General features: G+C 37.1%; 1 protein-coding gene across 17 annotated transcripts in view; it reads left to right on the top strand.

Annotated features, from left to right (window-relative positions):
• The window catches only part of PTPRM (protein tyrosine phosphatase receptor type M), a 607,519-nt gene that overhangs the window by 382,380 nt on the left and 210,661 nt on the right, over positions 1–14,478 (top strand). For 10 of the 17 annotated variants that reach the window (XM_072999591.2, XM_072999595.2, XM_078391538.1 and 7 more), the window contains exon 14: positions 9,567–9,641. The exons of the other annotated variants lie outside the window; for them this stretch is intronic. In XM_072999591.2, the coding sequence (XP_072855692.1) occupies positions 9,567–9,641 (75 nt within the window). The remainder of the gene's footprint in view (positions 1–9,566; positions 9,642–14,478) is intronic. 17 annotated transcript variants of the gene reach the window in all.

Raw genomic sequence — 14,478 nt, 5'->3', positions numbered from 1 at the left:
ATAAAGTACTTTCTAAGCATTTTACCCCATCTCAAAGAAGGTTGAGTATTTCTTCCATGAGAAACAGTGGATGGAATCCTATTACATTTTTACACTGGTATAATTCAATTGGTTTAAATCTCTGTAGCCAGTAATGAATTGTTGCAAGTTAAGAAGTTGGTGCAGGCATTTCTTGTTGGGCATAACTAATAGAATTTTGGTCATTATTTCAAATAGTTTTTGTAAACTAAGTTTTACATTAAATGTTGCACAGACACCTATAGGTATTGTATGGCTTTCTAACCTTTTTTTTTTTTTTTTTGCATAGCAGCACCTCTCTAGATTGTAATGTAAGTCAGCTTTAGTTTCCCAAATTTCAAAACCAGCTAGTTGAGTATTGTCAGATGACTGTTCTTAGCAAAGACAGGAATTTAAAAACCTCACTTTGACAATTAGAGCAGTCCACCCTGTAATTTGGCTTTGTAGCCAGAATAATTTCCCTAGATGATCAGCAGTGTTCCTTGAAAAAACACACACACCAGTACTCAATCCATCTACAGTGGTGCCTCGCAGAACGGGCGCCTCGTAGAGCGATGAATTTGCTCTACGAGGCCGTTTTTGCGATCGCAAAACGGTGCCCGTATAGGCGGGAAATCGCAGAGCGAAGGTCAGTAAGCTGCTCGCTTACCGACCTTCGCTTTGCGACCCGACAATCAGCTGTTCCGCAGCTTCAAAATGGCCACCGGAACAGCCGAAATGGGCCGGGGCGCAGCGTTTTCGCACCCTTGGTAAGCAAGGGGAGGGCACGAAAACGCTGCACGCAGCCATTTCGGGGCTTCCGCCAGCGTTTTCGCGCCCTCCCCTTGCTTACCAAGGGCGCGAAAACGCTGCGCCCCGGCCCCTTTTGACTGTTCCGGCGGCCATTTTGGACCCGCCGGACAGCTGATCGCAGCCATTTTCGCCCTCGTTCTGGCGCGAAAATGGCTGCCAGCATCGCTGTACAGTAAGTAAACGTGCCGATTGGAATGCATTAAACGTAGTTTAATGCGTTTCAATGGCTTTTTTACTTCCGTACAGCGATGTTTCACACAGCAAGGGTTAATCTGGAACGGATTAACCTCGCTGTGGGAGGCACCACTGTAATATGTTATGGCATAAACTTTCTGTTTCCATGATTATATTGTTCTTGTTCATGTTTTATAATGGATAATGAAGTTGGCTATTGAATTTAGGGTATACTATCAGATGACAAAATAAATGTCATAGAGTCTACCTGTTGGTAATTGTTCAATATAATGAACTACATTTCTCTTCAAAATTTACTTTAACAGATTCTTTCTTCAATCTTTATATTGTATCTGGTCACTGGGAATTTTGCTCACATTTTTGCTGGCATTTTAAAATGAACCATAAAAAGAAGAGGAAGAATGTAGCCCAATTTATTATTAATGACTGAACTGATTCATTAACATTGCTTGCCAATCTGTGTTCCAGATCTTTAAAAGTTATTCTGCTATTTGATTCACTATTTGAATAGTTGAACTTTTTTATTTCTTTCCCTTAGAAAAAGGAGAGAGTATTTTGTACAATGAAATAGCTACCATAGCAACAGATGACATCAAAGTAGCCTCTTAAGGGAAGAGGAAAAAAGAGTTTCAGTTTTTATTTAAAACATATGCTAGTTCATTTTATGTTGTGAAATCATATTTGTGAGTAGTTAGTAAAATCTCTGAAAAGTCTGTAGCATTCTCAGAGAGATACCCTGTATGAAGTAAAAAAGAAGACTGCTGAAAGCTGCATGTGAGGATAAATAAAAATTTTAAACTTTCTAGGGAATCCTTTCCAAATTATTATTATTTTTAAAAAAATATGCCTTTATGAAATTATGTACAAGCATACTGAGGTGTCTGATGACTAAAAACCTAAATAACTCATGAGATACTCCCTAGCCACCATATCTTTTAAATAATAGCAGTTAAGTGTTCTGTCCATTAAAAAGAAGGATGGGAAATGTGATTGCCTTAAATTGCACTAATTTTATAAAACAGACAAGGAGAATGTTTTTACCTTCAAATGGTATGTATTGGTCTTGCTTTGGGTATACCAGTAGGTTTATTGGAAACTAAGTTGTAGCTAAGGAAAACCAGAATTCAGGAAAAATCCAGATTAGTTTCCCTATATTAGTGTATGTCAAACACACAAATACAGATTTCTACATAACTAAGCAAGAGAAATCACGGCCACGTGTCATAAGATAGAGAAAAATAAGTGATACCAAGTTTAGAAAGCCTAGCTAATCTTTCAGACAGGGGGTTAGCATAATTTTTCAGATATGCATGAGAAACTGGTTGTATTATATGGTGTAGCTTGCTGACCACCCTTGCCTCCCACTTGGTAGATTGGGTCATTGATTGTAGTTTCCACTAACAAGTCTTTGATTCTTGGTCTGTGTGGAGAATTCATACATTTGAGATAAGACTGTTTAAATGTTATACAATTATAAGAATTTAGATGTTGCATGGAATGTACCATCATTGTGTTTGTAACTGAAGTCTGATACTTTGTGTATAAGAGTGCTGTAAACTGTCTATGTGAAATTTCTGAGGGAAACTGTTCGGGTCTTTGTGGCTCATGGTTAATCCTGTCATATAGTGGACAGGAGAATTGAAAATAACACGGTTTTGTGATAATTGATCAGTGGGTCTTGAGTAAGAGAATTATGGGGTAGTTCCAACATGGGATGGGAACTAGGGACAGGGACTTTTGTGTTTAGAAGAGAAACGTTAATTTTTTTTTCCATTTTTATTTCATTGAGTCTCACAACAGAGACTCTCAAACATGAATGATGTTCAGTGATGACATATGGAAGTTTCTTGTTCAATCCTGTCTTCCTCTTTTATTCAACCATTCTTCCATACTTTGTATGTGATTTTTCTTTCATCCTTTATATGTCAAATCACCTGTCAAATTTTTCATCTAGTAGTGTCGCAGACATGCTACGACCCAGTGAGGCTGTGACACTAGTCATAATGTCTTGGTGGCGAGGTGGAAAGTTGAATTTGTATAAGGGTCTGGACCCCAGTGTTTGTTTGTTTGTTTTTCCTGCCTTTCTGCTCCTCTGTCTTGGAGCCTTTCCTAGTTTCCTTTTTCTTGATTTTGGAGAGATCCCCCCCCCCATTTCTTTGAATTATTTTTGTGCTGCCAAGCAGCCTGCTTGTACTTGTTTCTTCCTTGGGATTTTTTTTTTCATATTTTCCTGTATATCTTGGAATATTTTCCCTCTTTTGAAACCTTTCCTTTCTTAGATTATTTTTGGTGCTACCCAGCCTGTCTGCAGAACTCCAAGAAGAAAAGACAATAGAAGGCATTATTGGTAGGAAAGAGGAATTTCCTCATATTCTAGTAGATTTGGTTGGACAGAGGCATTCATTCATTCATTCACTCGTTCGTTCATTATGTGCTTTCTTCCTTGCATTTCTTGGTTTTTGGGAAGAGGTTATGTGTGTTTATTTTGGCACATTTTTCTGTGTGAGGGGGATATTTATTTGATTGGTTTTTAAAATATTGTTATGTGATAAATTCACTGTGTATTTATCCTGTTAAAGATGTAATTGGGGTGAATGGTTTTGATTACTTTTCTTTGTTGCCTGGTTTTGAACTAGACTAATTCTTTGTTGCCTCGTCTCAGAACACTTTTGGAGTAATTGTTAAGGATTTTTATGTTACATAGGGCTTCTGGAAAGAAAAATGAAAACCCAAAAAGAAAATATCTGAAAGAGGCTTTCCTTTTTATTTTAAACAAAAAGATCAACATGCTTAAAGCACAAAACATAAGAAAATGAAAGAGGCACCTGGGGAAAAAATGAAATGAAAGAAATTTAAAAATTGCTGTGAATATCCCTAGTGGTCAGAACAAATGGAAAATAATATGAGGGCAGGGGAAGTGGTATCAAACCCTAGACAAGAAGTCCAAGAATAAAAATTATTGGGATCCGTGAAGGAGAAAATTGTGAAAAGGAGCAATGAGAGGAAGACTTCAGAGTTGATTTTGTAACTAGGTTTACATCCAAATCGACAGTGGGAGATTTTAGGTCTCAAGAAGACATTAGAAGAGGAAACTGGCAGAGGGAAGACTTCAGATAAGTTAAAGTATGAAAGGTAGTTTATGTTTGAAAGCTGGAAGTGACAACTGAGATACTTCACATCCTTGTATTTTTCCAATGTTTTTCAAATTGTGTGTTGGAACAAGGATGGGGGCATGTGACAGGGAATTAAAGTTGACTTCAGTCATGAAAGTGAACATGGATAAGGTTGCAGCAGTTTCTTTAAATAATAATACAATATCAGATTAATTACTCAGTTAGCAAAGTATATTGATAATATTTAGCTTTTTATATATGTTGTACCTTATTATATATAGGCAAATAAGGTTTAAATGTGAATAAATATATATATTAGTTCTAAATAACTAATAAATACATCTTTAAATAAATCTTTGTCATGGTTGTTGTGGGTTTTTCAGGCTCTTTGGCCGTGTTCTGAAGGTTGTTCTTCCTAACGTTTCGCCAGTCTCTGTGGCCGGCATCTTTAGAGGATGCTGGCCACAGAGACTGGTGAAATGTTAGGAAGAACAACCTTCAGAACACGGCCAAAGCGCCTGAAAAACTCACAAAAGCCATTAGATTGCGGCCGTGAAAGCCTTCGCGAATACAAATCTTTGTCAGCTTATTGTCTGTAATCTAATACAGATCTTATGAGCTATGGCAAAGGCATGCAGATGCAATGATAGCACTGGCATACAGCAGATACCCGAGTTTGCAACTTTGCTCAGGAATAAAATGAACCATAGGGTTGATGATGATGATGAGCATGATGACAAGAAAAATGTCATGGAAAATGCTAGGTTTGCTGAGAAAAACAAGAAAAGGAGTATGCACATTACAAGTTTTTATTTGTCTCTTTTAATTGTAGAAAATTAACACAAAAGGAAATGCAAGTGCTTTGTACAACATTTATGAAAATGTGTATACAGACTGAGACATATTAGACAGCACACACACAAACACACTATAATTTTTTTACCATAATATTCCTAGATTAAGAGCCTCATGGTGCTGTATTGTAATCAAAACTCTGCTCACAATCAATATTTGATTGCAGTGGATTCTGTCAGCCAACTTGAGGTTGACTCAGCCTTCCATTCTTCCAAGTTTGGTAAAATGAGTACCCAGCTTGGGGGCAGTGCATAATTCAATTGTAAGCCCAAAGAGTATTTTGAGCACTATGGGGAAGTACAGTGGACCCTCTACTTACGGAATTAATCCATATTGGAACAGTGGCTGCAGGTTGAAAAGTCTGTAGGTCGAGTCTCCATTGACCTACAATGCGTTGAAAACCTATTAATCCATAACCGGCTGTTTTTGTTCCGTTTTTTTTCCATTTTGGTTTTTTTCTGGTCTGTAGGTCGATTCTCCGGCTGCAAGTCAAACCTAAATTTTGCGGCCAGAGAAGTCTGTAACTCAAAAAGTCTGTAAGACGAGCTGTCTGTAAGTCGAGGGTCCACTGTATATAAGTAGCATAATTTCTTGTTATTGTTGTTGCTGCTTTTTTTTTTTTTTTTTTTTTTTTTTTTTTTTTTTTTTTGCTTTTTAGATATTTTCCATTAACCCAGAAGTCCTAAACTGAAAAATAAAAGGATGTTGGATGGTTTGGTTTTCTAGACATATTTTTCTGCCCTCTCTGCTTCTATGTTTCCCATAGAAGACAAATAGTGAAATTACTTTCAGAAGCATGATTACCTGTCTTTGAGCAGTAGTGGGCCAGAAGTCTCCCCCTTTCCTATAGGTAACCCCTGACCAGAGTGATAAGTGTCCCTTGAATTTTAGGGTAAACTTCCATCCTGCTTCACAAACGACTCCAGCCTTCTCACAGGACTCTTCATACGCTAGCCATCCAAAGGGGTACTGTTCATGGCATGGGGGTGGGGGTGGGGGAACATGGGAATTTCTACAAAATTAAAGGCACGATGTGAGACGAGGTAGTGATTTCTTTTCCTTTCTGCTTTAAAAATCAGCTTTATTCCAGGTGTGGGATTAGTTCCTTACTTAGATGTGTAGGTTCTAAATCATATTTAATTTATATAATTCAGAAATTGAAAGATTACACAGCTGAAGTAACTCTCAAACTTCATAAAAACAGCTGTGGACTCTCTGGTATGTGGCATCATTATCACATAGTTACTAATCAATGTAGCGGAATTTGAATAGTCAGTAATGGCAGAAATCCTGTATAATGTCTTCAGTAGTGGCAAATCGCTGTGGATTAAAGGTTTCCTTTGGTGATTATGGGGTGCAAAAACTTGTACACAATGTGACAAAGTCTGTACCCCAAAATTACCAAAGGAAGCCCTTAATCAGCAGCAATTTCGTGCTGTAGATGACATCATTCCTGAACAGCCAGCAGGATTTCAGCCACACTCTTTTTGGGAAAATCACAAACTTCTTTCTGTAACCAGAGCCGGTGTCTGAAAAGGCACATTTTAGTGTTCCAAGTCATAAGGGATTATTTGGTTTCCTGCCTCCCAATTTCCATTTACTGATTCCCTTCCCCCCACCATACCTTCTACAGCTCTCTTTTTTCAGAACCCAGGTGGCTGTATCTATTGTTTTAATCTTCCAAGATGGTTTGGGAAATGTTCCATCAGTTGCAAAAGAGAAAGCTTATTATTATCCTATTTTAAGTCTTGTACCAACAGTGCATTAACAGTTACCGACAACATAGTGTTTCGGTGTTCCATAGAGATATTTCAAAATATTATGCAGCAGCCGTTTTGAGCTAATTGTCTGCAGATGGTGGATAATCTCTTTTCTTCCTTTATTGCCACATATCTAACTGCACTCAGACAGTTCTGTGTAAATTTACCAACCTTCATTTGATCTTTTTCCTTAATAGCCATGGGGAAGGGGTTACTCTGTCTGATATGGCATGCTAGATTTGACCTTTTAAAACATGTTTTTATTTTCTTCCTTTTTTAGTATAGTGACTTGTATGGTGTGTCTAATTATTTACAGACAATTATATATGGAATTTCTGAGGGGAGGGGAGAAGTACATAACAATGGCCGAAGTCCTGCCCCATATATTACTGCTGCATAAGGGTGATGATGTCACTACCAGAGGGAGATTTTCAGTAGTTAAAGACTTCCTCCTTTTGTGCTGCAGATTGTATGATGCAAGAGTAATCATCTTTATTGTGTGCAAGCGGTGATAGCTCTGGAATGGCATTTAGAAGCCTTTCAATAGTGAAAGTCACTCCCTGCTAGTAACATTGTCCAACAACAGATATTTTTGGTAATTACATAGACTTTGTTTTTTCTGTCCTAGATTTCCCACCGTTTTCAAACAATAAAATGCATTTCTCACAAGTCAGATAAGCCACAGGATGTAAAAAGAAGCCTTTTATTACATGTAATGCAACAAGATTTTGGCCAATATTAACATTAATATCAATGCCAGCACCACTGAATTGTTTGTCATCCATCATTCCTTGTATTCACAAAAGGAGTTGTGCACATCATAGTCTTATACCAAAGCATGAGTCTACAGTGGGTAAAATGGGCACCTGTTACCTGTGGGAGCAGTCAAAAGCCTTTTTGTGTTTCAAATTTAAGAATAATTCTCACAATGAATCCTGTTACTGATCTTGTAGTGAAAATACCTATTCTGAATGAATGTTGCAAATGTTACTCTCAAATCAGAGCCTAAGCTTTTAAAGCCTATTTTTAATTTTAACCTTGATTATTCAACATTACTACCAATCATAAGTGTAAATTCTGAACATTTATACAGGGTAATTCTCATGCATAAAGGAAAAAAACAAGAAAATTAAGAGAAGAAAAGCCAAAATATGCAATGCACATTTACAAAAATAGGCACAATTCCATCACATATAACAGTTATCACTTCAAAGTCGCATGACATCATAGTTCCCAAACTTACATCTTGTTTTGTGTTTTCATTTTACTTTGAAAATCTTAATATTCTGAAGTTTTAAAATGGATTAATGTGTTCAGCAAGATACTTCTGGTATCTTTCCAGATTTAGGACTGATTTATTGGGAGCATACTGTAACTAGGTTGTAGCGTATTAAGGCCAAACATGGTTGGATGATGGAGATCCATGGACATATATTGTGCTTTAAAAGTTTGGCATATAGCAGTAGAAGTTTGGCACGGTAAATATGAGAGAGGACGTAATTCATGCCCTCCCTGCTGTTTTCCTGATGAAAGTAACTCTCTCTAAAGCTACAGTTTGTCTAATTAGAAAAAAAACTATTGTCCTGTGTTTTTCCAAATGTAGGAGATAATAGTGTGTGTGCATGGGTGAAGGACAGAATTACATTGGTGGGTTTGGCAGAACCATTACATCATTATAAAAGCAATTCCTTAAAAACTGGTTGTGCCTTGTTGTCAGAGGTGGAGCTTTCCTTACCTCATGCAATTTACAAATTAGCTTGCTTTTTTTTAAAATTGGTCTTCAGGCCTTAAACACAGTCTTGCTTTGTAAGTTTGATTTTCAGACCCAAAAGACTACCTCCACTCTATCCCTTGAACACTAAGAGGATTTCAAGTGTAATGACTGGCTGTTTGTAACATATAGTTTTGCTGTTGGAGGAAGGATTTACATCCCTTTTCTTTCAGTGCTTGTCTCTCAACATGGATTGGGTCTCCCTGTGTCCTGAGCTGCCCCATGGTGCCATTTGCAAATGTTTTTAAAAAAGAGACATTCTTGTCTGTTGTCATATATACATTTGTCCCTTAAATAACTCAGCAAAACAGCCTTGTGTTTGTTATTTAGAATTCAACAGTTTTAAATTATTCTTAAATTTTTGAAATGGAAAGTAGTTTTTAGAACAAAAATACATTAATTAATGTTTTCAGAAATTGATTTGCCAAATAAGTAGAAGTGGTATCATGAAAGCATAAAGCATGTTGGGAAACCAGTGCAGTTCAACTATTAATTTGGGGGTCATTGTGTAGGAAATTGTGTACTGTATTCATGCCAATTGAATGCTGCCTTTGCTCATGTATAGTGAATTTGATATTTTACATATTGAATTTAGATATTTGCATTTGTTTATTTATATTCAATTCTTTGTTGGAAGAATGAATATCACTGAATAATTAATGGGTGGTTCCCGTTATTAAATTTCCCCATGCAGTTGTGTATATGAATACATAAGTGGGTGGAGATTTGTTAGTGGAGACTGAACTGTGCACAGGGATAGCCAGAAGCCACTCACTTATCTGTGGTTTTTCTTTTTTTTTTTCCCCCAGCAGCCATGATATTAAAAATGGATGCTATCTCACCTGTGTACAGCGCAGTTCACACTCATCTTAACTCAAAGGATTACATTCCTAATCTATCATTCCTAATCTGTATTCCTTCCTACCCCCCTTCTTTCCTTCCTTTCAGTTTGTATGGAATTGCAGCAGTAAAAGTTGAAAAATTGTTTCTTGCTAGCTTAGCTTCAGTCTGGCTTTTTTTTCCCCTTATGCATGCTGACCTGGAAATCTTCCTTTGCCTTAGCTGCGATAATCGTGACGCAACTTACAACACCATACATTCGCATCGCCCCTGCTGCAGGCGACGACCAACTAACAGGTCAGACACTCAAGTCTAGAGAAGTCATTCTACCCATTACCATTTTGCTTTGGGGGCTTGTTTTCATCTTTCTTTTGGGGCCTGTTTTCTTCCACATCTTCATCATTCTTTGCTTGTAGTTGGTTTACCACATTGTAGAGTTTGTTGGATTGTAGAATTTGCTGGATACCAAAAAGTTAGACACCTATATTCATAAGTGCAAAACTATTCCACTGCATGCATCATTGTGTATTTTAGCAGTGGATTGATGTCTTTTAAGCCAAATTTATAAATAATTTTCTCTGTCTTAAATTTTCAGCAGTTAGGATACTCTTCAGCACTTTTACACACACACATACGATGGGATCTGGAGATATCCCCACAGCTGGTGGAAGTTGACTCTCTCTCTCTACAAGCCCCCAGAACCCTCTGAAAATGCAATCCTGAAAATCAGTAGATTGTGGAGCTGTGGTCTGACGAGGAAGTGTGGGATTACGGAAAATCAAGAGTAGCTCTTGCCCACTTCCCCCATAGCTATCCACTCTACAGCCATACCCTACCTAAAAGAATCTTCCAACCCTTGGCTACTGTTTCTAGAGTCCTCGGGGAAACTTACAGGAAAAGAAAGGTGGAATTGGGACTGTCTGCTTCCACCAGCTACATTACTTGGACAGACCTCTAGATTTGACCCATGACATGGTTTCAAATTTTATTGAATTTTTAGACAGATACAAGATACAAATGTTTAACCTTTATTTCTATGATCAGGCAGGAGTTTTCATGCAGAAAGAGTTGAAAAATATTAGTGAACTCCCTGAAAATGTCAGACTAACCAAAAAAAGCAAAGCAAAACAACTAAATGCTAGTTTTTATTCCGATGTGAGCTTTTGTGATCAAGTTTACTTTACCTGAATATAATTAATATAATATTCAAGTATATATATAATTAAATAAATATGTCACTATAATAGGATCTAACAATTAGATATGTAGTAGAATGTAAAAACCACCAAAGTGCAAATTTGAAACTTAATTTTAAATTAAATATAGTAAGCAGCATTCATTGTTTGCTTTGAGATTTTTAAGTTTGCTCAGAAATAATTTAATTGACCTCTTCCTTAAAAACAAACAAACATGCCAATAAACATGAGATACAAAACGAGGGCGGCAGGGGTGAGAACCATCTTCACATAGCCTGTACAGAAATTTGTAGAGCTGTAAGAACATTCATCAGTTCTGAAAGAAGTACTCGTGTTAGCAGGTTTTAAAATGTGTAACGAAAACAAATGCATTATGACACCTCTAAGATGAATTTCTGATTGATACAGATCTTGTAGTCTTAAATGCTGAAGTTTTTGGTTTTGTTTCTGTTATACCACAGTATTTAGAAATACATACAAAAGGGAAGTTTCTTTATGGAAATTCAAGAGAACTTATTTCTATGAACTCTTCCAGTTCCTGAGGTCAAACATTGAAAATTCCACATTAATTACTCATCGGGAGCATTTGGGAAGGGAACAAGCCAGGGACTAGGCACATTTGCAGGTTTGGATGTCATGACATGTTTGGATTTTTGAACAGCACATAATTCATTAGCCAGTGACATTTGATGGATTTGGAGATCTCTGTTAATTTTTTTTCACTGTACAAATATAGTGCATTTGTCCTTGTGATCCTTAGGCACATCACCAATTGTGCTATTAAATGCAATTCCCCCTTTGTGCATGGTCTAGAACCAGAACTAATCCTACCATTAGGATGGGTGAGACAGTCACCTGAAGCGATGCAGCAAAGTAAATGGCAGATTCACAGTCTCCCCCAACTTTTATGATCCAGGATGGTTACTGCTGATCTGATGAATTGCTACTATGGGCAGCTCTTTAGAGCTGGTTACTTCTTGGAAGAGGAAAAGCAGGAGAAGGATTTCACTAACAGAATGATACAATTAGAGACTGAGTCATCTTGATAAATCATGACCTATAGCTTGTTGTCAAGTACTGTGCAAGCACAGCTATTCCAGAGTATTCAGCCCTGGCCTTCCAGTTTGTTTGTTTTGCCAATCCAGCACAGCCAATAAAAAAGAACTAATGAAAGTTTCAGTCCAGAAACATCTGTAAGGTCACAGCTACCCACCCCAATCTAGTTCCTTTTGCAAAGGCTGCCCCAATTGACAAACGATACCTGAGATATCTCCTCATCATAGAAATGAACATGACAAAATATTTAAAAGGCGTTTCCCCTTTTACATCATCAGGGAAGGGTTTTTCTATCTTAATGAATCATTTTCATTAAGGACTAGATTTTTACATTTTTCCAATACGTTTAATTTTATTTCAAAAGGCAACCCCCAGACTTACTATCAGCAGTGGGGAAGTAGGGGAAGCATTTAATTACTGCTTTTTGCATTCTCTGTATATCAAGTCTTTACCGTACGCTGCATGTCCAAGGAACTAGCTCACAACATTTGCATATTTGGTTATTTTATGTGTCCCCCATGGAAGTTAAATTCATAATACCTGTAGATTAGAAATGATGAAAAGTAAGGACAGTCCAGATATATATTCTGGCCAGATGAAGTAAACTATTCATGTCAGAAAATACATCTGATAGATTAAATAGCTCCAATTCTTTGAAGTGATGTGTCGCCTTAATGTACAAGAACTTAAGGTGACTGTTTGCTATCTTCGAAAACCAGCATTGTTACATGGGGTGTAATATAGTCAAAACATATATTCAAATGGTTTGTGTCTGAGCATATTCATACTAGCTATGGAAGTTATGGTATCTGGTGTGGTTTTCTTGTTCTAACGGTGTGAGCAAACATTGTTCCATGTGAGGCTTCAAGGATGTAAAGGACTGGACTTGCTGCATTTCCAAATTGTAAAATGGCCATGCCCTGTATAAATTATAGCAGTATACAGTGTTGTCTCAAGAAACAATGAAGAAACTAACATTTTTTTGGTAAAATGTTTCAGAAAGTACAGAATGTGAACAAATCACCAAGTTTTGTGTCATTTTGGAATGTAAAGAAAATATACAGAGAAATCAGAGTTTCTGTTCAAATGACCAATTGGTGGTTAAATGGTTGTGTTACCTTTCGGTGCATAGTTAAAGCATGAGGTTCCTTCAGGTCTCCAGTCAAGTTCCGCTCTGCCTTGCAGAAATCCCTCATCAAAAAGTAGGATTGCAGCTATTCTGGGAATCTAGCTGGCCAGGTTTCTTAAAGCAAAGACTATTAATTGCATGTTCATGCAAAGAATCTCATTTTCAACAAGATCATTCTGCTGAAAAAGATCATTATGCTCTCTAAGAGCCAGAGAGGAATCTTGCTATTGTTTGAAAGAGCCCAAACACTGGGTAACAGTGTTACTGGTAACAAACTGTACAGTACAGAACCACTGCATTTAAAACTTTTTTGCAAACTTGGAAATTATTTAGATTAGGAAATTCAGTCCACAGGCTGCCAATTTATCTGAAAAATAACTCCCAGACCAACTGAAATCATCACCGCAATTTAAGGGAATAAAATGCTTTCTTGTTTTGAATTAAATTATATGGGTATGCTTGGATTAACCTTTGAAACACAGTGTTGTCCTTAAAGCAGCATAGAGTAGAATGCAAATTGATGGAGAGACGCTCCTGTGCTACGTAAAAAGTTGCACCTATTCCACCACTTTGCTTTTCCTGAGTATACATTCTCCACATTCTTTTTCTGCAAGTGGTATCTAAGTCACTTTTCCTTTCTGCAGTAGTCTTTCCTTCTTGTATAGTAAAGTGAATTTTCTGGTTGAAGAGGCAGCAGGCAGTAGCTGCTAAGCACCTTTAGTGAAACATGATATAAATTAGTACTACAGGTACATGGTTTGTTGCTGAGGCAGCTCTCTAGCTTTGTCAGCTAAACAGCAGAATGGTTAGCTGAAACTAGCAGAATTGATTAAAAACTGGATATATAATGGCCCTGAAAGTACATTCAAAACATACATACATATATACATAGAGAATGTAGTCAATTATTGCATATCAGTTTCACAGCTCTCATTTGTAAAACAGGCAATATTTAAGGATAGTGTATCTGTTTTCAATAGGCAATTACATCTACTCCCTGGGTGAACCAGAGAATTGCAGTGTATTTAGTAGCATTGATGTCAGCAAAAGGTACTTTGCAGTTCAGTCACAAGATGTGCATTTGCTAGTGTTGTCCAAGAAGATGTAGAAATGAATAAATTCTGCCCCATGTGGTATGAATGGCAGTACTCCTTATTTTTCACACTATTTCTGGTGTTTTAATTTCATATAAAATAATAAGATTATATATTCCACTTGTACCTATTTTTTTCAGAATTTCCTTGTTACTTTGATTCATGTCTATACCAGATCTTTTCCCCTAAGACCATGTCCATTGCACAAACATCACATTTGCCTCAGATGCATTTATTTATTTATTTATTTATTTATTTATTTATTTATTTATTTATTTATTGGACTTATATACCACCCCATAGCGCTACAAGCACTCTCCGGGCGGTTTACAATTTTAATTATACAGGCTACACATTGCCCCCCCAGCAAGCTGGGTACTCATTTTACCGACCTCAGAAGGATGGAAGGCTGAGTCAACCTTGAGCCACTACCTGGGATTGAACCCCAGGTCGTGAGCAGTTTTGGCTGCAGTACAGCGGTTTAACCACTGTGCCATGAGGCAGTGTTTCTGTCAACAAACATGAACAAGTACTGTATGTATGTATGTATGTATGTATGTATGTATGTATGTATGTATGTATGTATGTATGTATGTATGTATGTATGTATGTATGTGTGTATGTGTGTATGTGTGTATGTGTGTACGTATGCATTTATT

Source organism: Pogona vitticeps, chromosome 4 (genome assembly GCF_051106095.1).
Source record: "Pogona vitticeps strain Pit_001003342236 chromosome 4, PviZW2.1, whole genome shotgun sequence".
In the NCBI taxonomy this organism is placed as follows: Eukaryota; Metazoa; Chordata; class Lepidosauria; order Squamata; family Agamidae; genus Pogona; species Pogona vitticeps.
The sequence above is the reverse complement of the archived record's forward strand: the minus strand, read 5'-3'. Positions and strand labels throughout refer to the sequence as shown.